The sequence below is a fragment of the Brienomyrus brachyistius genome, chromosome 14 (genome assembly GCF_023856365.1).
Source record: "Brienomyrus brachyistius isolate T26 chromosome 14, BBRACH_0.4, whole genome shotgun sequence".
NCBI lineage: Eukaryota > Metazoa > Chordata > Actinopteri > Osteoglossiformes > Mormyridae > Brienomyrus > Brienomyrus brachyistius.
Window position 1 is genome coordinate 25,177,026 of NC_064546.1, and position 25,044 is coordinate 25,202,069.

The window sequence follows — 25,044 nt, forward strand, 5'->3', positions numbered from 1 at the left end:
CTGATTGGCTAGAAGCTGGGAGGGAGCTGTGGACTGTCCGGGGTTCCCCGGGAACTGGGTTGGAAAACACTGCTGTAGAACATTGATCTTCTGCAGCTTCCCAAGACAGGAGGAAATAGACCCACGCAGACGTCACGCAGCTAACCGCTACATCTGGTCCGGTGGACTGCTTTACATTCACCAACATTTATGTATTTGTATTTAGCAGATGCTTCTATTCAAAATATCGTACAACTGAGAAAGCAGAGTGAGCCAGTCCCGGGAGCAACCGAGGATTAAGGGTCTTTCTCCAGTACATCACTGCGGGATTTGAACCAACAACCATCTGATCAGCGACATAGTCCTAACCCTGTAAGCCACAAGCCGTGTCCCTCACTGGCCCCAGCTCTCACCTTCAGTGAGACCCCGAGGATGTTTATGGCCTCCTTGACTTGCGGGTGGCTAGTCTGCTTCAACAGCTCCTCGCAGATCCAGATCCCCAGGCTGCAGATGGCGACACACCTGAAGGAGAGGGAGCCCATTAGGGCGGGTTGGCGCCGTCGGGGGGAGCCCATCAGGGTGGGACGGTGGCGTGGGGGGAGCCCATGGGAAACGTGTGACGTACCTGGCCCCTTCACACTGCTCCATCTGTGCCGTCTTAAGCAGGTTGGAGACCAGATGATCCTTCGAAGGGGGGGGGGGGGAACGACGGATGTCAGTGAAACACAGACCTCTAACTCTGACAACAAAGTCATCACCGTGGATACAGACGGCCTGTCCACCTTTATGTCCTTGTTCACGGTGCCCTCGTTTTCCTGCGTGGTCTGCAGGAAGGGCATACGCAGGAACAGATTGGGGAAACACACCAGAGAGCCAAGCACCGTCTGAGCTTCCACCCGGGGGGCCTAGAGAAAGAGAGGGGCGTGACCAGCAACAGCCCCACGTGCATTTTATATGCGTACAGAGCTGAAGAAGGGAATGCAATGGGACGCCGACGTGGCATCGCACACCAGGCCGGACTCACCTCCATCGAGTCTGAGTCGAGGACCCTGGCGGCGGCTGTGATGAAGTCTCCAATCAGCAGGGTGAAGCCGGGAAGGCCCAGGGAGAAGAAGCGTGGGGAGCAGTGCCGGATCAGCGTGTACAGGACGTCCTGTGGGGAGGCCACGACACCCGATTCACATACACTGACTAAGGCGACGCTACCGAACGGTGTCGGCAGCTTAGCGAACAACAAAGACCCTCACGGAGCAGGACGGTCTCACACCCAGGTCCGCAGGCCTGTCTGAGAGTTTGGCAGGTTCAACATGGGGGCACGTAGGCAGAAACAGTAGGTCGGCTGTCACCACAACAAGACAGATGAGGGATGGAAAATAATGAGCCCCCTGTCATACTTTGGAATGTGAACCCCAGTCAGTGCCACAACAGACTTGGGGGGGGGGTCTCACACTGTTTCCCAGAGAGGTACCTGTCTGGGTTGACCCCCAGGTAAACATGCCCAAATGCTGACCTTTTTTGCCCTCTCTAAACCGCTGAGAACTTATCTGTCATCCAGCCATCCATCGACCCCTTTTCTTGGTCAGGGGTCATGCCCTTCAAAGATTCCCAAAATGTTTAATTTGGGGGGGGGGGGGAGGTTGGGGGACAGTGCCAACACAACAGATAGCAGGGGAACGATTCCGTAATAAATATAAAGGGCATGTGGGGGGGGGGGGTATTCTCCTTATCAGGCTGTTTCTTGTGTGAACAGCATGGCCAGGCTTACAACCCAAACATCTGCCCCGTTTCTAAGGGACTGTATCAGGAAAAAAAGCCAGTTTAAACATCACACCACTCCTGCACGATCATGCAGCACTACAGTGAATACCAGCAGCATTCAGCTGCTCACTACCTGGTGAATCAATCACGTTAATTGAATGCTTTGAAAATAGAGGGCGGGGGGGGCAGGAAAAGGGGGGGAAAAAAAAACAACAAGCAATAAAGGGAACATGCTGTGGCAGAAATAGAAAATTGGTTTAAGCGTTTGCGTAGATTCACATTTTTCCTCATTCTGCCGTAATTGACCTTTGGAACGCAATGTGTTGAACAGTCAGAGGTAATTAACAGTCGCAAACAGTTGGGTGATTGCACGAAATGAGCATTTTAGTGCGACAGACAACTCTCCGAAAACATTTCCATTGTGCCCATAAGTAGGGAAACACAATTTGAAAATTTGTGTGTGGAAATGGGGTGGGGGTACAGGGGGGGGGAAAGGTCTTACATCAGAGCGCTTTGGATGTGCCGTTTTGTTCCCACAACAAAAGGTGCATTAACACAAATCTGAAAAGCTTAACCCCCTCGCGCAGTCATAACTAAAGAATAAAATGAAATAAAACAACCAGTAACCTGGGGCCCGGTGTCTGCAAAGCGCAGAAGTCATTTCAGCACCACAGTTACAATAATTGTACTTTTTAGCCAAAGATGTGTGTCTTTCATTTCAATGAGGAAAATTACGCGCCTTTCTGTCCTGAAAGAAATGATTTAGAAAAAGGGGGAAAAAAATAAATGCGAAAAGGTGAAAGACAAACAGAGAGCCGTGTTGCTGCTTACGGTGAAGACGGGCGCTCAGGCCGTGAAGACCTGAGGACTCACTGAAGGCATGCGGAGTTAGATGGGAGTTAGACAGAGAGCAGAGAGAGCGCAGGTAGGGAGGGCCCGGAGGATCTGGGATCAAATCCTGCACTTCTGGCCTGGGCTGAGGGTGAACTTGGGACCGACAGCGAAGACTCACAAACAGCTTTGGACAGGGCTGGTCTTCTTAAGCAGGGAGACGACGTTGGAGGGGGTAAAGGACCTCCATAGCAGCTGCGGCTACTGTGGTAAAGGTGCGGCCTTGGCGGTGGGGGTGGGGGTGTGCCATTCTCTAAACATGCTGCTGCACTTTACCTACCGGGAGTGCAGCGATTCTGAGGGGGAGGGGTTTGACGGTTCCTGAGCTGAAGGTCAGGTTTTCCTGGATGTTGTGTGAACCTTCAGATCCACTGAATCCACATGGATCCTCCCCTCCTGCTTGAGGAAGGCCGAGCGCTGGCTTTATAAGGCAAGCAGACCAGCAGGGCTGAGCTCACGTGAACACGGACAGGTCACATGACCTCCCCCGGCACCAGTTTGATTCAGCTGCTTGACCTGAGTACTAGCTGCTATGTCAGACAGCAGCCTCTCGCCCACTGCCCAAGTTTTCTAAATTCTAAAAAAATATATATATATATCAGTCAAAGCTCTTCATATTACCTCATCTACCAACATCCGTCATGCACTTTATAAAACCTCCAGAGAGATGAGGATTATTGGACTGATAATGTGCAAAGGAAGTCTTAGGGAAATCAGACCCCACGCATGGCTGCTGCAGGCCATCCTCCTGAGAAGCCCATCCGACTGGCCCAGTGGCAGGTGGGCATAAGCTCCGCTTACCACGTTCAGGTACAACAATGCCCAGCAGCGTGGCCAGGCCACTGTTCTCCCCTGCCCACACGCGCCAGGGAAGGGGGGCTGGGGAGGTAAAATGTTCTAGCCCCCAGCAAAACACAGCCCCGCCGGATGCGTGTGGCAGACGGCCGTTAATTAATCACGTAGACGAGGTGGGGGCTCAAACATTATTTAATGACATGGAAATATTCTAATAAGACTGTCCTGCTGGCAGGTCCGCACGTAAACCTGGGCAGAATGCGCGCCGATTCACGCGCAAAACAAAGGAATTTAATCACGAAGATCAGCCATTACTGCACTCTTTGTGTTCTTGGGGTGCTGGGGGGAGGGTGTCGCATCCCCCCCCCCCCCCAAAACAAAATGGCTCCTAGCCAAAACGTGTCACCAGCATTCAAATTTGGGGAGGGTGGGGGTTAGGCCTGCTTTGGGGGATGAGGATGACACGTGGTGGCAGACGGGGTCGCCAGGGGCCCGAGCAGAGCTGGGGGCCCGCAGGGGGCCGGCCCACGCTAACGAGGCGAGAGCTGGCGGCCTGCAGCCGACGGGCCTGCTGGCTCCCACGCCTGACCAGAGAGAGACCCCCGATGCCCGCTGGTTCCCTGCTGTTGCCCCCCCCCTTTCGCTCCTGTATGCGGCGGTGCCCGTGGCAGTCGTGCTGGGATGGCCTTCTGCTCGCCCCATTCTCAGACACATGCACTCCCTTCCCTGCAAACAACTGGGGCCCCACTTAGTAGTAACAGGCAGATGGAAACGCAAATACCTTCATAACGAGAAACAAACCAAATTAGGCTCCTCGTATATTAGAGGTTTTTACTTTACCAAAGCCCCTTACGATAAGCACTCAGCCATAAATTATGCAGCTGAAGTAACCTGCACGCCGTTAGACACTCACGCTGTTAACGGCGAATACGCTTAACACAGCCAGCATTTGCAGTATTTCATTTTACATTTATAACAGCCCCGATTCTCTCACCAGCTATTGATCGGGACGAACAAAAGCTGAGGGTCGCGAATGCCGCAGAAGCGACAGGGCGACGTTACAGTACTCTCATCCTGGATATACCTCTACTCAACGCTGATCCCGCAACAAAGGGTTGAGCATTACCTCCGGGCCGCTAACTGGCCGGGAATCGCAAAAAAACGGCCGGAGGCAAAATGGGCAGATTACGCCCAATCAATGTCACATTACTGCGTTTTTCTTTATGAGTTAATGCTTCTCTGATGATTGATATGCGTTTCCCAAAGAGATGGGGCACTCGGCTGGCTGCTTTGTCCGATATACATAAAGTTAGCCACGTTGTCTTTCCTTTTGTGCTAAAAATATGAAGAAAGGCTCTGGCGCAGACCGAAGACGAAAATAAATGAGCGGGGAACTTTCTTTTCCTTTAACTGACGACTTGAAATCAATGTGGAATAAGATTAATACGTGGGAGAGGAACATCCAAGCATATGGAGGTTTAACTGAGAGCAGTACAGGGCCTGTCACAAAGTTTAATTTATTTAACTGTTTAACGTAAGAATACAAAAATACGTATTAACATAAATAAAAGGGCACTTCTTACTAAAGAAAGATGAATACAACATAATAACATGGACACCTGTACAGTTACTCAGGGCTTTACAGCTCAAATGCCTGGACCAACAACAACAAAACACGCCACTACCTGGTCAGTGGTACCATACCACCACCTGGTGTTCACTGGGCTGAACTACACCTCCCCGATATTTCACTCAAGCCTGTATCAAGTAATATGATGCCTGTTTACCCACCTGCTGGAAACCCTTGTTCATACACCTGGGGCCTATTTTGTAGCTTGACACATCATTTACCATGAGCAATGTGCGCTTCACTGTAATATCAGATTTGAAATATCTTTAGCAAAGCGGATGGCGAGCAGCACATCCGGCAGAGGCACCAGTGGCTCACCTGATCCTCGCTGGTGAAGCCCTGGTGCATGACGTGGTAGAAGTGCACCAGGAAGTCGCTGTTAGGCAGGACGTCCTGATGCTTGGTCATCATTTCACAGATTAACTTGTACGCCTGCAGCTTGCCGGCCTTGTACTCAGGTGGCAGGGTGGTGGCCTGGGGGTGTGGAGGGACAGAAGGCTCTCACTCAGCACAAACTAAATTTGCAAACACCCCCAACCCAGTGAGGCCCTATGAGGAATCATTAAAGGGCACATAAGAGGTTACAGTTAGTAATCTCCACAGCACGTCTGTAGACTGCAGTGTTAGAACAGCAGAGAGCTGCCAGCACTGACCGACCCTGCAGCTCAAGACGCAGAACGCAGGAGAGATAAAAGAAAAACTAAATAAATAAAAAAACACCCGAAAATGTTTATGTTTGTTAGCAAAATAGGGGGGGGGGGGGGCGCGACAGAAATGCAAGGTGTGAAAAGCTCAGCATGCGGTAACAGAAATCACGAAAGAGTGTGAAAAACACAGGCACTAAAACAGCACAGGGAGTGTGAAAAATCAGAAAGCCGAAGGCGTGGCGACGAGGACAGGAAAAGCCAGGGGGCGCTGTGGCACACGTGCCAGCGGGCACTGTGGAATGCACGGGGGGGGGTTACCCGGGAGACTTGGGGTCCTCTCACCTTGAACAGCCAAGAGGCGAACATCCTGAGGGGTGGGATGAGGACCGGCCGCGGCGGCGAGGACTGATTGTCCACGCTGATGCCCAGGTTATCCCGAATCTGCAAACACAGGTGCCGTCAGCCCCTCCTCACTGGCACCCGTCCACTGGCACTGGTCCCTTAAGGGCCCTTCTCCACCACACAACAATCAGGACCCTGGCTTCACCCATTCTGACTTACTATGGTGCTTCACAAGGTCTCATAGCCTTAACAGATTAGCTGAAGCTCACACTGACTGATTACTGACTTTGTTGTTATGTAGTTTCCCTGCAGACGATAAATAGCACTGGTGTGGCCTTTGGGTCCAATCATCCAAAAGCAACGCACAGTTCAGCAGCATATACATTTAGACTTTCAGACATCAGCCTCCAAGTCTCCAAAGTTAATCAAGAGCACCAATGTTAAACAAAATCAACAGCCATTTCAGAAGTTGATTTCTGAAACCAAACAACTGAAAAACATAACGAGAATGACACCAAGACCCATCTCGTCTCTACCTTTGCCAGCTTGTGCCAGAGCTCGTGCAGATACAGGAAGACCTTGGCATGTATTTGAGGGTTGCGGATGCTGTTGACGTCGCCCAGGATTCCCAGAATCCTCCTCCAGAGCACGGCGGCGGAGTCGGCGTGCCAGCCGGTGAGGCTGCCCCCGGCGATGATGCTGATGTCGTCGGTCAGGCACTCGCTGCTGTCTGTGGGGCCGCCGGCATGGTTGCGTCAGCGTGAGAAAAGGATTCATGTGACGGCCCCCTGACCGAGCCCATGCTACCAATCCACATCGATCACATACCGTAATGCACATGTCTGCGCTTTCAAATCAATCACTAAAAAATGGATTACAGGGCACTTTAACTTGTGACCATGAATCAGATACCCTCTTTGCAGATGCTTGGTTATTGCACCTATAAAAGGTCAGGAGGAGGGGCACTGTAAAGATCAGCCAATAGGAAGCTTGAGGAGGCAGAACCTCTGTACATTAAATGATACGAGACTGAGAATGTAACGCAAGCTCTGTAAAAACTACCCCGGTAAACACTCCTGCCATTCAGAAGTGCTGCGAGAACTTTACAAATCTGCAGAATAAGCGGCAGAGGGTTCGTTTACTGCTGACAGGCAGAAAGAAGACAATACTAGGAGTGAGAGACAAAGGGGAGGAGAGAAACGAAAACATGCAGAGCACGTGTATTTTGGCGTGTGAAGCCGAACGAAGAGCTAAGCTAAATCGGCAAGAAGATGCGGCTGGGAGGAAGGCGGGAGAGCGGTAAGCGGCCCTATCCCTCCGCGCAACGCGGCTCCCTCCCAGCCTCTGGGACGGACAGGATCACCGGCACACTGGCAACCAAGCAGTATGGTAAGGGGAAAAGAGGAAGGGGCGGGGGGGAAGGTACCCAGATCCTCCATGTGCAACACAGACTGGTGCATGGTGTCTTCCAGGAGGGGGGGGCTGTGCTGGGGACGGGGCAGGGAAGCGGGCTGGGGAGGGAAGGCACACTCGGGACCTGGAACAAGGAGAGACGGCAGTGCCAGACAGGAACAGGTCACAACACCAACACGATGGCCATAAATTCACAACGAATGAATGATGAATGAGCACACGGAGGCCACACAACCATTACACGACTCTGGGACTCCCCACAGGGAAGCCCACGTTGTACAGTAGAAATCAACTTGATGGATGAGGTCATCGCGCCAGCAACCAAGAGTCATTGCTTCAGCATCAACAAATGAGCGGGACACCCAGACGCAGGAGGAACCCAACAATACAAATGTGCCCTAAAGTGGATCTCATTCTAATCACAAAATGAAATAATGAAATCCTGCAGAGGGCGTAGCAGTTAAAGCCCAGGGATTGTGAGCCAGTGGGGCACCTACAGCAGCTATACGGGTGGTGTAGCGGTGAGAGACGGTGCCCATAACCAGGGAGTGCCAGCTGAAGTGCTAGGGGGCGCCCTTGAGCAGCCTAGCAGAAGACACTTAACCTTTAATGGCTCCAATGAAGGTGGCAGCTGTATGAATCCGCCTTGAGTAAGAGGCAGCCGAGCCGCTGCACGTATACGTGACCTAAAGGGGCTGGTGAGCGTGTCCAGCTGTGTAAACCTCTGAGTGAAAGAGTGCCGACTCTCGGCACGAAAGGGCCTGCTGTTCAAACTCACGGGCCACTGGGCGAGGCACAGGTGGAGGCTCTCAGGTAGTCAGAGGGCTGACAGGTAACAGGAGCCATGGATGAGGTGGATGGGTGGTCGCTGAGCATAAACAGCATAGCACATCCCAGTATGGATTCCAGTAAGGCAGGTGAGGGCTCCAGTCATGAGAGTAGCAGAATCTCCCCCCCACCAGGAAGCTACATTCATACCTTCCTGTGCCTGCTGTTTCCAAGGCAAGTAAAGAAGCCTTTTAAGGGGGCAATCAGGGGGGAGGATTCATGAAGCAGGGAAGGCGGGCTCCTCACATCTCAAGGGGGAAAGGAGAGCATCTTCGGCGGGCTCACAGCTGCCAAGGCGCGGCGCCGGTCCAAGCCGCCTTTGTGCCTCTTACCCTCCTTTTGTTCTTGGCACCCGAATGCTGACAGACCTCAGGTTACCTCTCACACACTGTTACCGCGGTTCCCATCAACCATTTAACACTGGGCCATGAAACACGTCTCTTCAAACACATTTAAGTTAATGATGGCACATCAATATTCCTCCCTGTCCCTGCACAAAGGATTTATGATTCAGCCTGCAATCTACCAGGCAGCACAAACACACACTCCATCCATCCATCCATCCATCCACCCACTTTTTCTCTAAGGCAGTGTTTCCCAATCCGGTCCTCGGGGACCCACAGACGGTCCACGTTTTTGCTCCCTGCCAGCTAAAATGTGCACGATCTGGCAGGGAGTGGGGAGGGAGCAACAACATGGACATTCTGTGGGTTCGAGAGGATTGGGTTTGGAAACACTACTGTAATGCAACCCGCAACCCGTTCTTAGTATGCCCCCCAAAGGTGACTGAGGTGACCCTGCCCCACCACCACTCGGAGAGATAACCAATCAGATTATGGAGGAGGCGAGTCCAAGCAATTACAGGAGGAAGAACAAACCAGATGTCTTGGTCCCACCTCCTCTACGATTTGATTGGTTATCTCTCTGAACCAATCAATTTTCCTTCAGCCCTCAGAACATTATTTTGTAAGTAAAACTCCCATGAGCGAAAACTTCACGACAGCCAATTAGCCATATATCTACCAACTGCGGAATCCAATATTGTTGATGCTTCCAGAGGCAACAGCCGTTTATAACCTCTATGTTCTCATCATGAGCACTGAAATTAGCTGCAGATATTTAATTTGCAGTCGCTTCCCTCTGTTCTTTAACTTTCCTTTCCTTTGTCTTCAAAACATCTTCACTTCCCACACTCCTTCAGATCACTGTTCTTTGTTCTTGGAATATAAAGCACTTTCCATTTGTAGCCCTTTAAGTTTTCCAAATTTTGTAAACAGTGATTCCTCTTCTTCATAGGATGGTGTCTGGACTCTTCGGTAATGGTGTTAGAAGGAAGGAAGAACTGCGTCCTTTTTTAATGCTTCTGGTTTCCAGGTGCGAAACTCTACCAAGTTCCAAGGCACTGACCGCCTGAATCACAGTACTGTACAGCTAAAGCCACAGAATAACATGACTGGCCTCCGAACAATTCTACCAAATGGGGTCCCTCATCTCTAAATCTAAGCCAACATTACCCACAATCAAGACGCTCAAGGGCTCCGCCTCCCAGGGCCTGGACACCTGAAAATCTTTCAAGACGTGCCTCCATCTCATTTGCACCAAGCGATGAATTTCGATAGAGCTCCACCTAGCCGGGGAACAAGCGGGTAAGGCAGTAGGGTGGCTCGTCCGGGTACCTGCCAGCGCCTCAGTGAGGCTCCTCTGCGGGTCGGGATCAATGCCCACGTCGTGGGGCGATGGGGGCTCCGACTCCTCCTCAAAAGTCTGCCACGACAGGTTGACGTCGGCGTCGTTCAGGTAACCGTTGGACGTTTCGCTGCTGACGCTTTCGCCTGGATGCAGGGAAGAGACACGCAAAGTCCATCGGACAGGCAAAAGTGGTGAAACTGGTAAAGTGGTCGGAGGTGGGGAGGGTGAGGGTGCTCTTCCATACTTTTCTCTCGTAGTTTAGCCTGTCCTCCCCCTGTACACCCGTCTCCTGCACATTCCAGCTCCGCGGGGCTGCTGCTCCGCCTGATTAAGATCTGAGAGCCCGAGAAGGATATGCCTTAAAGTCATACAACCAATGAACAGAGTATTTGCACAAAGAATGCAAATGTTGCCGGTTCAAAACCTAGGACACCCACTTGAATTACAACTCATCCTTCTACTGAATATCACTTTCAATAAAAGCATTAGAAAAATGTCATTATAAAGCCACAAGCACATATGCCCATGCAAATTGTGACAAACTATACGGAAGAAATAATACTTTAATAAAAAGAAAAAAATATTTTATAATCCCATCTGTATGTTGCACTTTCTGCTCATTTGACTTGCAGTCTTATTAGGTTCTTGCTTCGTTTGGGAGATGTTCTGTAGCTCCTGCTCGGGTACCACTTACACTTGCACAGCACCTAATCGGCTCCTGGACAGCCGTATGTTTGTAATGTGCTATTTGCCTCACTTGAACATCGCCTTGGGCAAAAGCACTGGCTAAATAAAATACATGCAAACGTAACCGGTCCAATAAGACGTCGCACTAAGACTTTGGGGTATCCATATTCCATATGAAGGTCGAATGAAACATACACAAGGAGCTGAGAAGCTACCTTTGTGACCTGAAGAAATCTCACAGTTCCAGGTACTTAAGCTGCAGTTGATTAACGTGCTGCTGTCTGTGCTAATGGTGTTATGGGAGAGAGAGTGACACTGGGCCCAGGGCACAGTCATGTGACAGGAAGCGCGATGGCCGCTCACCGTCGGAAGCTCGTTGCCCTTCCTCCCGGTGACCCCGCCATCAGTTCCCGCTGCCTGGCAGTCCCCGCTTCTGGCAGTCGGAGAGTACTCCTTCTTCTGACCTGTGATTCAGACAGGCGTGGAAAGAGGTCACACTGAGATAGACAGTACACTGATCAGAGAAACCATGATAGAGATGTGCAGTTATTACATCTGAGGCAGCAATGGCTCACTGTGACTGTGAGCAATTGCATCAGCAAAGGCTAAGAAAAGTCAGGTGACCAGTTTTCTGGTGTTCAGCCAATGATTTCACCAGCACTGGGTATGTGGAGTGTCTGGGGGTGCGCAGTGCCCTGCTTGCTCCTGGCGTTAAACTGAATGAGAGTGTTGACTGTGGTGCAGCCCCTTCTGGCACTTACATTGCGTAACATGAAAGCCATCCCCTGTCGACTGCGTGATGTCAGAGGTACTGCTGCTTCGGGGCAGCGGGCTCTCCCCATCACCAGACTCCCCATCCCCCCCACTCTCTGGCAGCTGGCCCTCCTCCACATCTGTAGGGACAAAGGTGAACTAAGCATCGAGCCCTGGTATCACACCCACCCAAACATTCACTTCAGTGTTACACTGCCCCTGACCCCACCCACACATTCACTTCTGTGTTACACTGCCCCTAAGCCTGCCCACACATTCACTTCAGTGTTACACTGCCCCTGACCCCGCCCTCACATTCACTTCAGTGTTACACTGCCCCTGACCCCGCCCTCACATTCACTTCTGTGTTACACTGCCCCTAAGCCCGCCCACACATTCGCTTCAGTGTTACACTGCCCCTAAGCCCGCCCACACATTCGCTTCAGTGTTACACTGCCCCTGACCCCGCCCACACATTCATTTCAGTGTTACACTGCCCCTGACCCCGCCCACACATTCACTTCTGTGTTACACTGCCCCTGACCCTGCCCACACATTCACTTCTGTATTACACTGCCCCTGACTCCGCCCACACATTCACTTCAGTGTTACACTGCCCCTGACCCCGCCCACACATCCACTTCAGGGTTACACTGTCCCTGACCCCACCCACACATCCACTTCAGGGTTACACTGTCCCTGACCCCGCCCACACATCCACTTCAGGGTTACACTGCCCCTGACCCCGCCCACACATTCACTTCAGTGTTACACTGCCCCTAAGCCCGCCCACACATTCGCTTCGGTGTTACACTGCCCCTGACCCCGCCCACACATTCACTTCAGTGTTACACTGCCCCTGACCCCGCCCACACATTCACTTCAGTGTTACACTGCCCCTGACCCCGCCCACACATCCACTTCAGGGTTACACTGTCCCTGACCCCGCCCACACATTCACTTCTGTATTACACTGCCCCTGACCCCGCCCACACATTCACTTCTGTATTACACTGCCCCTGACTCCACCCACACATCCACTTCAGGGTTACACTGCCCCTAAGCCCGCCCACACATTCACTTCAGTGTTACACTGCCCCTAAGCCCGCCCACACATTCACTTCAGTGTTACACTGCCCCTGACCCCGCCCACACATCCACTTCAGGGTTACACTGTCCATGGCCCCGCCCACACTCTCCATAGCATCATACTCTCTACCTCGCCTACATAACCAAGGAAGTTACCTACAATTCCAGTATTCTTGCCCCACTTTGACTACTTAACATTTTAGCTTCAGATTCATAAACAGCAAATTAAGCACATTTCCAGAATCATACCAAATTACAAACTTATACTCCCCCAAGGTTAGACGAGCTCAGCTGAGACACTAAACACACAGACACACACACACACACACACACATACACAACCAGTAAAAAGGAAGACAGTAAAAGGAAGCTCTGTGTGGGCTTTACCTGAGAGTTTGTGAGAGCAAGAGGTGGAAGAGATACCAGGCAAGAGAGAGCTCACAGTGTGAAGAACAGGCACGCTTTTAGTAGTAGGCAAAGCCTCGTAAAGATGGACACAGTTGCTGATAGACTGGCTTCGCTTAGCTTCCGAGAAAAAGGAGCGAGAGAGGAACACACACAGGAGAAAGAAAAAAAAAAAAAATAATAAAATCAATAACATCACAGACAGGGGAACCGTAAGAAACCATTAATTTAAAAATACAAGACAGAGCCATTCCAGCTCATTTTCATTTAAATTGATTTTCCTAAGGTCACAGACCTGGAATGCAATTATATTGTTGCTCGATATTCGCTGCCCCAATTTTTTTATCCCCCTCCGTAAGAAAGTCCTTTGAGAACAATTATCTGGATTTATAATATGTATCAGCCTCATTTATGCGACAAGTTGGGTTTAATGCATTTGAATAAAGGTTCAATTTATTTTCCATTATGTGTGATACTACAGGACTGAGAACTGACTCGGTGTCAGTGATAACTTGGCGGCCCGCTACATGCACGGCACCGGCGGGGCTTTCATTACAAACGGCCAAGTCGTTTCAATCACGGCGCAGTCTGCTTGTTTTAATTGCACACTCTGCCCTACTATTTGGGGTGCGTATTCTACCACACTGCATTTATACAGACAGGAGAAAAGCCTGCATTTTAAATGTCTTTGAAACCAGTTCTTTTTGTCAAAGCATTAACGAGAAAAAAAAAATATATATATATACAATATATACCATACCTCAATTTGTTACAGATCACTTTGCATTCAATTATGTGATGACGTACAAACTACAGACACTAATACACATGCATTACATAACAAATGCATAAAACGGCTAAGTGCAATGTAACCACAACATCTAGGACAATGTACAGGACACTGTGGAAGAAGAGTGCTGTTTTTAAAAAAAAAAAAAACGATTAATTACTGCATGTTTTTGTTTGCCTCTGTGTAGCTAGCTAGGTTTACTGATGAATACATTTTAATAAGCATTAATTACTTTCTTAATTAAACTATTAAAACAGCCATGTAATTGATGTCTGAGCTTTTTAGATGAAAAGGGGATATCGGCGCGTCTGAAGTTCGACGCGTGAGATGCGGAGAGGGACCCGCAGGGGGGACGGTGACTGACGGGGCTCCAGAGGGGTGGAGCTTACAGCCAGGTTACTTGTGTCCCTACTCAACAAGTTTCTGTCACATAGAAACTATCAGCAAACAACTGAAGGGGAGGATACACTGGCGCCACCTGCAGGTGGCTTAGAGGCAACACATTTATTTAATGAAAAAAATTTCAATTGCTAAAAAAAATGCATCAGAGTGAATGAACTGGGAGTGGTGAAGGTGGTCGGGGACGTCCGACGCTGGTACATTAAGGCATTAGATGTCTCTGTGACCTGTTTTCCGACAGCTGAAAAACATCTGGCTTCCAAGGTGACGTGGGAGTCACACAGAACAAAACGCTCACGCCGCGACACGTTTTCACTGCTCGCAGGTGATGACGAGGGCCATCTGTCTGCCTTTGTGCTCAGGGTTCAGCATATCAGGAGCACCCTCACCGCAATAAAGACCTAGACGAAAGGCGCCGTGTCAGAGTGGAGCCTGCACACTGCGCCTTGATGATTGGGTGGATGCTGTTCCTGCCAGAAGGCACGTCATCCAAAAAGGAATTAACGCTGGATGAAAAGCTACCGTACCCAATGAGATATCAGGAAATATCAGGAGAAATTAAACATCAAAAATCTGAGCACCGCAGGACATCACTTCAAAGACGTGGCTGAGACACGTTTGCCACTGGCAATGGTGCGATAAGCCAGGCTACATGATTTAATATACCTCAATAACGGCGTGATCTGGAAAAATTTCGAAACACGCTACGCACATCGTACATTCGTATAATATACAGGTCTGTGTCTATAAAGGAGAATTGTCATTTTGATACAGAATGTGCCGTCGAAGTCCTAGCAAGCCACCTCTGTAGCTGATAAAGTTTGCAGGCACACGTTCTCTTGAAGTTAAATTGTGGACGGCATTATGTCAAGACACACGGAGAGACTTATAAACCAGGACACTTATCCTCGGATGGAGCGAGGGCCGCGGCTCTCGGAGGGCTGACCTGTGGCCTTCTGCCGGACGCTGTTGCGAGCCTTTTCCACCCCCGGAGCCCCGGAGGTGGTGGCGCTGCGGGACCTCATGGGCTCCTGCACCCCCGCGCCCCCCTGATTCTTCCAGCTGAGTGAGAAGGAGCGCCCAGCGGCGGCGGACTTCTGGGAATCCTGTGATACCCCTGTGACTCCAGCGCACACACACAAAGGACAGAGACACGGTGAATTAATGGGCACATTTCCTTTAGGGGAAATTTCTACAATGCAGTTGTAGAAACGTACAAGCATATGTTAGCAACGTTAACAGGAAGTGATGTCATCAACACTGACATCCAGAATGTTTTTGGTTTCTAGCTTCACTACAGCCTGGAATGATTTCAGTATGAGTGGCGTTATTACACACACACACACACACACACACACACACACACACACACACACACACACACACACACACACACAATTGTACTCCTATCTTTGTGGGGACCGTCCATTCATTTCTATGAGAAAAACTCTACTCCCAACAACGGCAGCTATAACACCTACCTAACCCTAACCTAAATAACCATAAATTCAGTCACAGATTTGTCCCCTTGTGGGGACCAAAAAGGTGATCCCCACTAACAACAATATGACAGACAGCCCTGCTGGGGGGTATGACTGTACCTCGCCACCTCTGCTTCTTTTCCTTCTGCTCACTGAGCCGGTCCAGCGGCAGGTTGTTCATGTCCAGGCCGTAGACGGTGCGGGCCAGCACGGCTGTCAGCGAGTCCATGATGCTGCCCCACTCGGCCACCAACTCCTCGCGGTCCGTGAGCGAGGACAGCACCACCAGCAGCTCGTCCCACAGCTCCCGGGAGATGAACACACTCAGGTTGGCTCGCACCCACGCCACGATGATCGTCTGGGTAACACAGGGGACACGCCCACATGGCTCAAAATACAGCATGCTGTCCAAGTGGTAGTGTTTATCGAGGCTGGAAGGGGTAAGGCAAGGCAAACCCAACACAACACGGCCTAACTAGTCCGATGTCCAACAGAGAGGGGTCCTAAATCTGGAGAGCCCCTGCCACACCAGATCTGACTCAAAGACACCAGTTAATCGCAAAGCCCATAATTTGCTGAATCGAGGTGGAAATGTACCACATGGAACAGCCGAGATTTAAACATCTAAATATCAGTATTACAGATATAAGTAACAGATATTCTCCCTGGTTAAATAACCATGTGTAGAAACAGGGACCGATAAAGGTATGTGAGTCTATGTAAAACAGCATCAATCTCCCTGTTAGAAACGCTATGACACTTTCCCACGACGCCATCAAGCTTGCATCCTTTGCTGAAGCGGCACCAGTTCAGGACCCTCTTCCCCACCGGCGCAAACTCACTCGGAAGAGGATCGCCGCCAAGCTCTCGGCAAAGGCGTCCTTCTTCTGGCTCTCCGTCGGTTGCTTCATCACCGCCTCTGTTATCCTGAGCAGGACCTGCAGCATCTGCTCCCTGCAGAGACACCCCCCCGGCCACGTCAGATTACCCCGCATCAGACGCATCTCTAGGCTTGTGTCGTTTCTAAGGCTCTTGTAAATTAGAACCTGAAAATAGCGAGTCATGAACTAATGCAGGACGAGCCGTCTAATAAGCACACCAACGAACTCCATCACAAACTATTCTGCTCCTACGCAGACATCCACGGCTTAGACTCACACAGCAGAGAGAAATAAATGACCTACCTTTCGCACAGACTCCCGTTGCGTGATTTATGAAGCGTTTTCCACGCACACAAAGCTAATAATCCGCCCAATGAAATTTATAGAGAAAGACTTTGTGGAGAATTGACTTAAGAATCCATTTGGGGGTTTTGTTTTACATTTTTATTTTTTAATTCAGCTACAGATAGTTCCCAGTTATACAGGACAAAAGCGTTCATTGATAATTATCATAAAAAGGTCCAAGAGGCAAAGGAGCGTATGGGTGGACTCACCAGGTCCTCCTGTTCATGGTGTGCTCCATGATCATGCGCCTGTAGATGTTGAGGACGGCCTTACACACCTCCACCTGATCCTCCACCAGCCTGGGTACATCATGGCAGGGCTCCAGGAGAAACACATTGGCTGAGTTTGTCAGGAACACCTGCAACAGCAGACGCCCAGAATGCTGGGGAACACACATCCTACCCAGACACGTCCAGCAGAGTCACGCATTCAATTACAAATCATTATTATTCACACATTCAGTCTGGACTGAAGTTCTTCCTGGAACGTGATCTTCCTTGATTCTGATCAGTTCAGTGGGAAAATCACAAGAAGAGTTTGCCATACAAGATGATTCTGGAAGGACTTATTCCTCATTCCCAAGCAAAGCTTTCACACATCAACAACACAAACTCTTGAGAGGAACAGACAAGGTCAACCCTGATTAGCACTTGACTGGTTGCACTGATTTGTGAACAAGAGTCCACAAGTGGAAATTATTTGCGCACCAGGTCAAATCTAAATTAAAAAAACTGTTATTTACACGTAAGGGCAGGGGGGGCCTGGGGGGTGTGGTGGAGGCACAGTCTGTGGATTATGTGTTAAGCACTGGGTCAGCCTGTGAAGGACGGGGGTGGCACTGCGGCCGGGTACCTGCAGCGTGGACTGGATACCAGCTTTCACGTTACTGTTCCCCTCTGTGAGAAAGCCTTGGCTGATGGCGTTACTGAAGGAGGAAGTGCGCCCCCAGCTGGACGAACGCTTGTGCCCGTGGCTCTCCAAAGTCTGGGGAAGAAGAAGACATGCAGTCTCGGCTGGTGCGTGCAGATCTGCACGTGACCCACGCTGAGTGTGCAGGTCATGCCCTTGCACGCGCTCAGCGTAACCCTACCTGCTCTGGAGGGCCATCTGTCTCTGCAGCCAGCTGCTCCAGTTCATCGTCTCCCTCCTCATCCCGGCAGCCCTTCTCCGGTTCAGTCATGAAATCCGGCTTCTCCTGCAGGATCCATTTCCTGTACACCTTTATCACCTTCCGGGTTGCCGAAGCCTCACAGGAGGGCAGCAGAAAAGCCTGCAGAGAAACACAGACAGTCCTGATACTGCTGCCAGGCACAACATGATATTGAAAGCAAGACTTGAAACCTTGGTAAACATTAGTAATAAACTATAAACTCGTTATAAGATCTATCCACAAGGGGGCAGCAAAACACAAGTTAAAAACTGCTTCCTGTTCTTTTCTACGGTAGACACAGGACAGGTACAGCTGTTGTTAAACGTTTGCCTGTGATGCACAACTTAATCAAAGAACGAAATCTGTGGGTGATATTTATTATGGACATAAACATACTATAACTGCATGCAGCTATGATCGTCTTGTTTATCTGACCATGCACTATGATGGTGCAACATTCATCCCCACCTTCTGAACCCCAGCCCTGGTGGATGAAGCTCTCACCTGGTGAAAAACTTCATTGACGAAGTTGATGTTGTCGCGGGTGGACAGCAGGATGCAGTAGACCATGTCGTAGACGCTGCGGTGCTCCTCCTCGATGCTACACAGGCTGGAGTTGCTGGGCCTGCGGTCCGACAGCGTGCTGCTGTTGGAGTGGCTCTTCTCCTGCTCTGCCGGCCCGTTGGACTCTGGTTCCGGGGCCCTCTCCTTCTCTTTATCCTGGCCGGTACCGCCCGCGGTTACAGTCTGCCCACACGACGGAGGAATGAGCCAGGTCATGTGACAGACACACAGGAGACAAACAGATGGAGAAACAAGTAGGAACAAACAGGGACATGCACACACAAATATAGAAGCCAATAAAGCGGGCGGCCCAGCACCCATCAGGTCGGTGCACATTACAGAGTGTCACGTTGGCGATAAGGGAGCGGCGATGACGGAGGCGACCTTTTGCTAACGGCGCGGGACATGTGCTTATCACAGTCTTGTGACTAAACATTAAAGTGTGATAACTTGAGGAATTTGTTTTCCAAGACGAACTATTTCTTAATTCCAGAGGAACAGAAAACAGAACAGCTTCAAGCAGGAGATTTATTAAGGAACAAACCATGTGTTCTATTGCTGCATTATAAATGATTAAAAAGGCTTTGGGGGAAAAAAAAGTATATTATAATATGGCTCCAGGATGACAAGTAACAGGCATGGATTTCGACCAATCCCAGCAGTGTGGATCAGTCAGAATTGGCCACTCACCTGGATGAACTTGGGAAGGACCTCCCCTCCATTTTTAGTGCTGGACACAGCTGTGCTGATATACTTCTTCTCCAGGAAGAAAGTGACCAGCCAGGTGATAAAGGCCACACGGGGGGCCAGGTACTGGTCCCGGGTGCAGAAAGTGCTTTCATTGTTGCGTGTCACGGGAACATAAAGGGGCTTCGGTCTGAAGGGGGGGAGATCTGGGACGGCGGTGGGGAAAGCAAGAGAGGGACTGAAATTTCATGGTGAAAAATGACATTAATAGGCTAATGCTTCATAGCCTAAGGGACAGAGAACAATTTATTTTATTCATTCATTGATTTATTATTCCCCAGTATATTAGACATGCACTTCAGATTTGTGTCTTTTTTGTAACGTTCATGTTTTACACCATTTTGTGAACGATGTTGCAATGGTTGGGCAACTTCTGCCAAATTATGCAATGAAGCTGGGCAACATCCCTAAGTTTGACACATCAAAAAAACACACATGGCACACATTTTACAGTTGAAATGTTAGGATTTTATTAAATAACTACCGACTTAACACATCAAAACATACAAACAAAATCTGACTGCTTTCTAAATCAGCACACTCTGGACAGGAAGGCTGCTCATCTCGACAAAGTGATGGATTCTCACCTAGCAGAGGCTTATAAAGGTTGGTGAACTTCGTGAAAGACGGGAACAGGTGTGGAAGGTAGTACTTCCTGAACAGGCTGAAGAGGAACCTGAATCCAGAGTCTTGATTCTCCTTGTTCTTCCATTCCAAGCTTGATGCCTTAAAAGAAGAGCGACCCAAAAGAGCGGGGAGGGAGAAATGTGGCGTAAGGGACACAGAACGGGGAGCTGCCCTCCACAGCAGCTCGATAAGGAGAATAGACACTCAACCTCACTCTCACCTGCAGGACCATGAACTTGAGGAGCGTCTGGAGAATGTAGCAGGTCTGGTCCTCTACCAGCTTCTCTCCAGCTACTGCTGGCACCAACGGTGTGATCTCCTCAGGGACAACCTTGGCTGCAAGATGAGTTCAGAGAAACCACCTGGTTATTGTGTCACATCCCAACTCTTGTATCTGACAACAAAGCCAGATACAAATATCTAAACCGTTCCCATCTTCATATGTTCCAAGACGCCCCATTCGATCACAGATTTCCTCTTAGCACACCAGGTCAGCTTTGGATTTTCCCTTTCCATCTTTTGTATTCTACGAGCAGGTGCTCCTACTCTTCTGACATCAGAAATAGCTGGCAGCTACCAGAGCCCTAGCAGACCACCCTGGCTCGGAGCTCACCCTCAGGTGGGTTGGAATAGGGATTGTAGATGATGGTGTCCAGAGTGCAGGGCCCACGTGATGAGGATACGGCGGGGAAGCCTGGCACCAGACAGGCGAAGATGAGGTACTGCTCCTCGGAGCAGTTATTCTGTAGGGCCTGCAGCCACAGAAGGAAGAGGCGGATCCCCTCACATCGGACCTGCGGCACAGAGCAGAGGCAGTCTTCAGCCGTTTGGAGCACTGAGACCAAGCCGGGAGGACTTATCAGATAAGCAATGGCATTCACCGACAGATTTCCACTAAAACAATGTACAGAAAAGCCCGTTTTTGTCGATAACATCACTGATCGGCATCTGCTGGAAAACTGAGCACCCGAGTTGACTGCTCGCGAACCGTGCAGAAGCGTTAGGGCGTGCGATGCGGCGCGGTGCCGTGATCCTTTACCTTGAAAGAGTTGCCAGTGTGCAAAAGCTTCTTCAAATTAGAACCTGCGAGTAAGAAACGAAAGGAGATGAGACATGAACAGAAAGCCGTGTACATGAATACAGAACAACTGCCCCTGTGAAGGAGTCAAAAGAGCCAAACGTGCTTTTCAAAAACACAAAGCTACGATGAAAAGTGAAATTCCCTTTTTGTGCAGTTAAAAGATCTATTAAGTGCAAGTAAATAGGGAACACTGAACTTCCCTGCAGGCTGGGAAAATGCCCTTTTCTCCAGTGAATTAATAGGTTTCTGGTGTGGAAATAGCATGGAGGTAGGAGTGCATTCCCCTGACCCAGGATCTAAGCTCAGCGGGAGCAGAGAGAAGCGGCGGAGAGAAGGTGCATAATGGCAGCAGTTAGTGGAGTCCTAAGCTAAAGCGGATGCCCATGTCTGATCGCTGCCTCCTCCCCACAGAGCAACACACATGCCTTTCTGGTTCATGGGCCACATCACAATTTAGTATTTTAGGTACGGCTGCCTTTGCATGGTGCAAATAAGTGAATAAACCAAACCACCTGGTCATAGGTCACTAAACAGAAGACATCAGACTGGTAACCTGCTCTGCTCCCATTCTAGAAGGTTCTTCACGCTCCCTTCCCATCTACTGACCCACCCACACATCTCAATACAAACTGGGTTTTACAGTAAGCACCATCACGACCACAAGGACTGTGTTTGTGAGCAGATGAGGGGGATAAGATGCCTTCGGTGAGACAATGAGCCCCACTGCCTAATATAGTTTGGGGGGGGGGGGGGAATGTTGGCTGACAAACAGAAGATAGAGGTTATCACTACCTCCAAGGTTTTTACCGCTCAGGATCCTGAAATGGAGCGCCGCATAATTTAATTAGCAATTTGCATTTCAAATTAGACCCTCATTTGCATTTTCATTTACCTTTTTCCTCTGAAACTAATTATTTTCTTTGGAGAAGAACAGTTTAAGCCTAGTTATGCCAATAATCATCCCCTGTGGCGTTTTTCTGCTTATAAGGATCCCGTGGCTGGGGGGGGGGGGGGGGGGGGGGGAGCATACCTCTGACCACGTGTGAGGGAAACACCGACTGCCACACTAATCCACACTGTGGAAGTGTGACAGGGGGAGGGGAACCGACAAGCATAGCTTGGGCCCACAGCTCCCCCCCCCCCCAAATAATGTGGCACTGTGGCTGCCGCTGATGGTGAACCAGGACCCAACGCTGAAAGTTATCTACTTGCTAGATATAGCCGGTAACAAACTGTTCAGTGACATGGGTGGCAAACTGGAAGGGAGCCGGGTTACATTTAAAGGGGGGTTAAGGTTTTGGGGTCCAGTAAGGCTCAAACTGGCAGGGGACTGAACCTCAAGTTGGCACATGAATCTGGGTTTCCGCCACGCAGTGGTGGAGGAAAGAACTGCACACAGAGGGATGGCCCCACGGAGCCTCATTAAAAAAGGGCTCTCCAGCGCTCATTAGCTAAAGGTCTGAGGAAATGTCAGCCGTAACATGAGTAAGGAGAATACCATAACGCCGTGCTGAGAGTGTGTTAAGTGCCGCTTACTGGTGTCCCTTCAGTGCACAGTAGTCCTTGTGGCTGTTGAGCGAACAGGGATGACAGGCTGGCTGCTTGACTAATGACAGCGGCCCTCCTACACCCTCTTAGCCAATGGGATTAAGCTTGATGGAAGACCATCAGTTCAGGTCTGCGTCTCGAGCACATATCCAGTGATCCATGTGGGAACCATTTCCTGTGTTCAGCCACCCTCCCACCACCTAACTTACCTATACTGTGAAATTGCCATCTACTGTTAATTTTCTCTGGCAGAAGTTGAAGAATTTTCTGTAAGAGAAAGAAGTGTTACAATATTCATGCCATATACATACGGTCAAAGACTTAAAGACTTTAAACTATTTTTTAATGAAACATGCCACGTGTGTATCTTATTCACCAAAAAAAAACAAAACACAAGCACAGATAAACTATTCTCCTAGACTAAAATGCTAATTCTTCCAGCCTTGAGTAAGATAAAAAAAATTGATGATGGGAACCTCTTTAGAACAGACAGCGTTGGTGAGGTCTGGGGGAATATGTTGGATGTTCGCTGCAGGGTGCCCCCACCCCCTTTAGCGGGATGTTTTGCTGCATTACGGCCACTGACCCGCCTTCCCAGGCCAAACGCTGACAGGGCATTTCCCAGTGGACGCTGGGTGGTTGGACAGCTTAAGAGTCATTTTCTCTGAATGACTCAGCACGCCTGGCATCAACCGTGACGGACGACAGGCTGTACGAGGGATCTTTGACCTCCGGTGGAACTGCCCCTCAGTCTGACCGACTGGCTGGCTGCCGCTGCGTATCACCACAGATGTCAATCTGTCAAATTCAGGGCCCCAGTGAGAGGCCAATTACTCTGCAGCACTACTCATTCCAGCCTCCTGCCCTCCATAAGAGAATCTACATCACCAATAAAGAAGCCAAATGCCCCTCCCCCCGAAACCACAAAAACCTTCATGCGTTATTTAAGAGGATGGCAGAGTAGGTGGGGGTGTTGTCTAAGTCTGTGTGGTGTTTGGGGAAGGGGAAATTAACGTTTTTCACTTTCACTACTGGTGGCAAGGGGGGAAAACAAAAGAAATGCCCCCCAGCCCCCCCCAAAAAGGCTAAAAGGGCTGGGACACTGATGGAATCTAGTCTCCAGCTCAGAGAGTTCCACCCAAAAGCAAGCAGACTACATAGACGAGCATTAACCTAATCTGCCATCATACTCCGGGCATAAAAATCAAGTATTATGGCAACTGAGCTCTGCACTGAATGGCCGAATCGCCCATTTACATGATCCATGCGTAAGCGTCCAGATACGCACCGATCGTGACTTTGAATATCATTTCTGAAAGGTGCCCCAGAACGACTGTTAGGGTCAGAAACGGCAGTTACAAAAATCCTGGAGCAACTCCATTACTTTTGTCATCCTTCTTTGGGTTCAGCACCCTTTCTACCTTCTTCTACTAGCTAACTGATACAGACAGAAGTTGGCTGAATCTAGGCCCAGAGAGGCCAGTCAGGAGAATTCCCAATGGGCCGCTTAGCTGATGTACTGGTCAGAAACAAAATAATTTGACAAGTTTGAAACTGAGCTGGTCGGACACTAAATGATTTTATCTTTAAAAATTCTACAACGCTTTCAGAATGTTACACAGTGAGTATTCTCACAAGATCTCACACATACAATAGACCATGATTGCTCTGCGTAGAGAAATTTGCAAACACGCAGCAGGCGTGTCAATGTGATCGCTTGTCATTTAGATCCACATGCATGCAGTGCGTGTTTGCGGAGGTGTTACAGCTAATTGCTTGCGATTCCTAATCACTGGAAGTTCCTCTAAGGATGGATGCTAGATAGAAACCAGACAGGGCTTCTTGAAATGTCAGTAATAAATTAATCTAGATAAAACTTGAACTGTGGCATCATTTTTCATAGTTACCCCAGACAAAACGAGCTGGTCTTAGGCATAAAACTGCTGGGCTGAAAACAGTCCCAGTCCTTGCCTGCCTGAGTGGTTTAATTTCATCTAACAAGCAGTTTATGTTTCTTCACCTCCTGTCTACTGAGGTCCAAGCCCACTTTGAGGTCAACTCACTCAACATGTTGGTCGAAAGAGGCCAGTCTCTTAAATCTGACTGACAGGAGTCAAGACCAATGAGCCGCAGCACTGAGGGTTAAAGCAGGGAGACACCACTGCTGTGCCTTTGATAGCCTGTTATTTGCATGCTAAGCTTCATCAATAGTAAAAGGCAAACCCGTCTGTAACCCAAACACTACAGGCATCCTCACTTTCCGAGCAACCATTTCCAATGCAAAACAGCCAGTCCCCTGAAGAAGCTTGGAGATCCCAAACGGCTACCACAGGCCTGTGGCTCTGAGGGCTCACCGAGAAGATAAATCTATGCACAGGGGGTCTGAGAAGCTCGTGTTACTACTGTGACTCCACGGAGATGAGCCAAAATAAGTCAGATTGCTATGAAGGGTAACATGACATGTTCCCTCTTCACAGAAATGGATATAAGTGCAAGCTGCTTTTGGTATAAACACCAGCTAAAAT

General features: G+C 49.6%; 1 protein-coding gene across 5 annotated transcripts in view; it reads right to left on the reverse strand.

The window, feature by feature from the left end:
* The window catches only part of ralgapa2 (Ral GTPase activating protein catalytic subunit alpha 2), an 89,631-nt gene that overhangs the window by 44,751 nt on the left and 19,836 nt on the right, over positions 1 to 25,044 (reverse strand). Inside the window, exons 4-29 of one of the 5 annotated variants that reach the window (XM_048975378.1) lie at positions 22,729 to 22,786; positions 20,930 to 20,973; positions 20,504 to 20,684; positions 20,111 to 20,226; positions 19,851 to 19,989; positions 19,207 to 19,409; positions 18,457 to 18,699; positions 17,893 to 18,072; positions 17,655 to 17,786; positions 17,012 to 17,160; positions 16,419 to 16,530; positions 15,696 to 15,934; positions 15,042 to 15,220; positions 12,889 to 13,026; positions 11,421 to 11,552; positions 11,023 to 11,123; positions 10,217 to 10,307; positions 9,960 to 10,115; positions 7,469 to 7,579; positions 6,579 to 6,772; positions 6,043 to 6,141; positions 5,372 to 5,527; positions 1,004 to 1,132; positions 762 to 884; positions 605 to 663; positions 393 to 501 (exon numbers count right to left, since the gene is read on the reverse strand). In XM_048975378.1, the coding sequence (XP_048831335.1) occupies positions 393 to 501; positions 605 to 663; positions 762 to 884; positions 1,004 to 1,132; positions 5,372 to 5,527; positions 6,043 to 6,141; positions 6,579 to 6,772; positions 7,469 to 7,579; positions 9,960 to 10,115; positions 10,217 to 10,307; positions 11,023 to 11,123; positions 11,421 to 11,552; positions 12,889 to 13,026; positions 15,042 to 15,220; positions 15,696 to 15,934; positions 16,419 to 16,530; positions 17,012 to 17,160; positions 17,655 to 17,786; positions 17,893 to 18,072; positions 18,457 to 18,699; positions 19,207 to 19,409; positions 19,851 to 19,989; positions 20,111 to 20,226; positions 20,504 to 20,684; positions 20,930 to 20,973; positions 22,729 to 22,786 (3,573 nt within the window). The remainder of the gene's footprint in view (positions 1 to 392; positions 502 to 604; positions 664 to 761; positions 885 to 1,003; positions 1,133 to 5,371; positions 5,528 to 6,042; positions 6,142 to 6,578; positions 6,773 to 7,468; positions 7,580 to 9,959; positions 10,116 to 10,216; positions 10,308 to 11,022; positions 11,124 to 11,420; positions 11,553 to 12,888; positions 13,027 to 15,041; positions 15,221 to 15,695; positions 15,935 to 16,418; positions 16,531 to 17,011; positions 17,161 to 17,654; positions 17,787 to 17,892; positions 18,073 to 18,456; positions 18,700 to 19,206; positions 19,410 to 19,850; positions 19,990 to 20,110; positions 20,227 to 20,503; positions 20,685 to 20,929; positions 20,974 to 22,728; positions 22,787 to 25,044) is intronic. The other 4 variants (XM_048975379.1, XM_048975382.1, XM_048975380.1 and 1 more) reach the window with 4 other exon arrangements.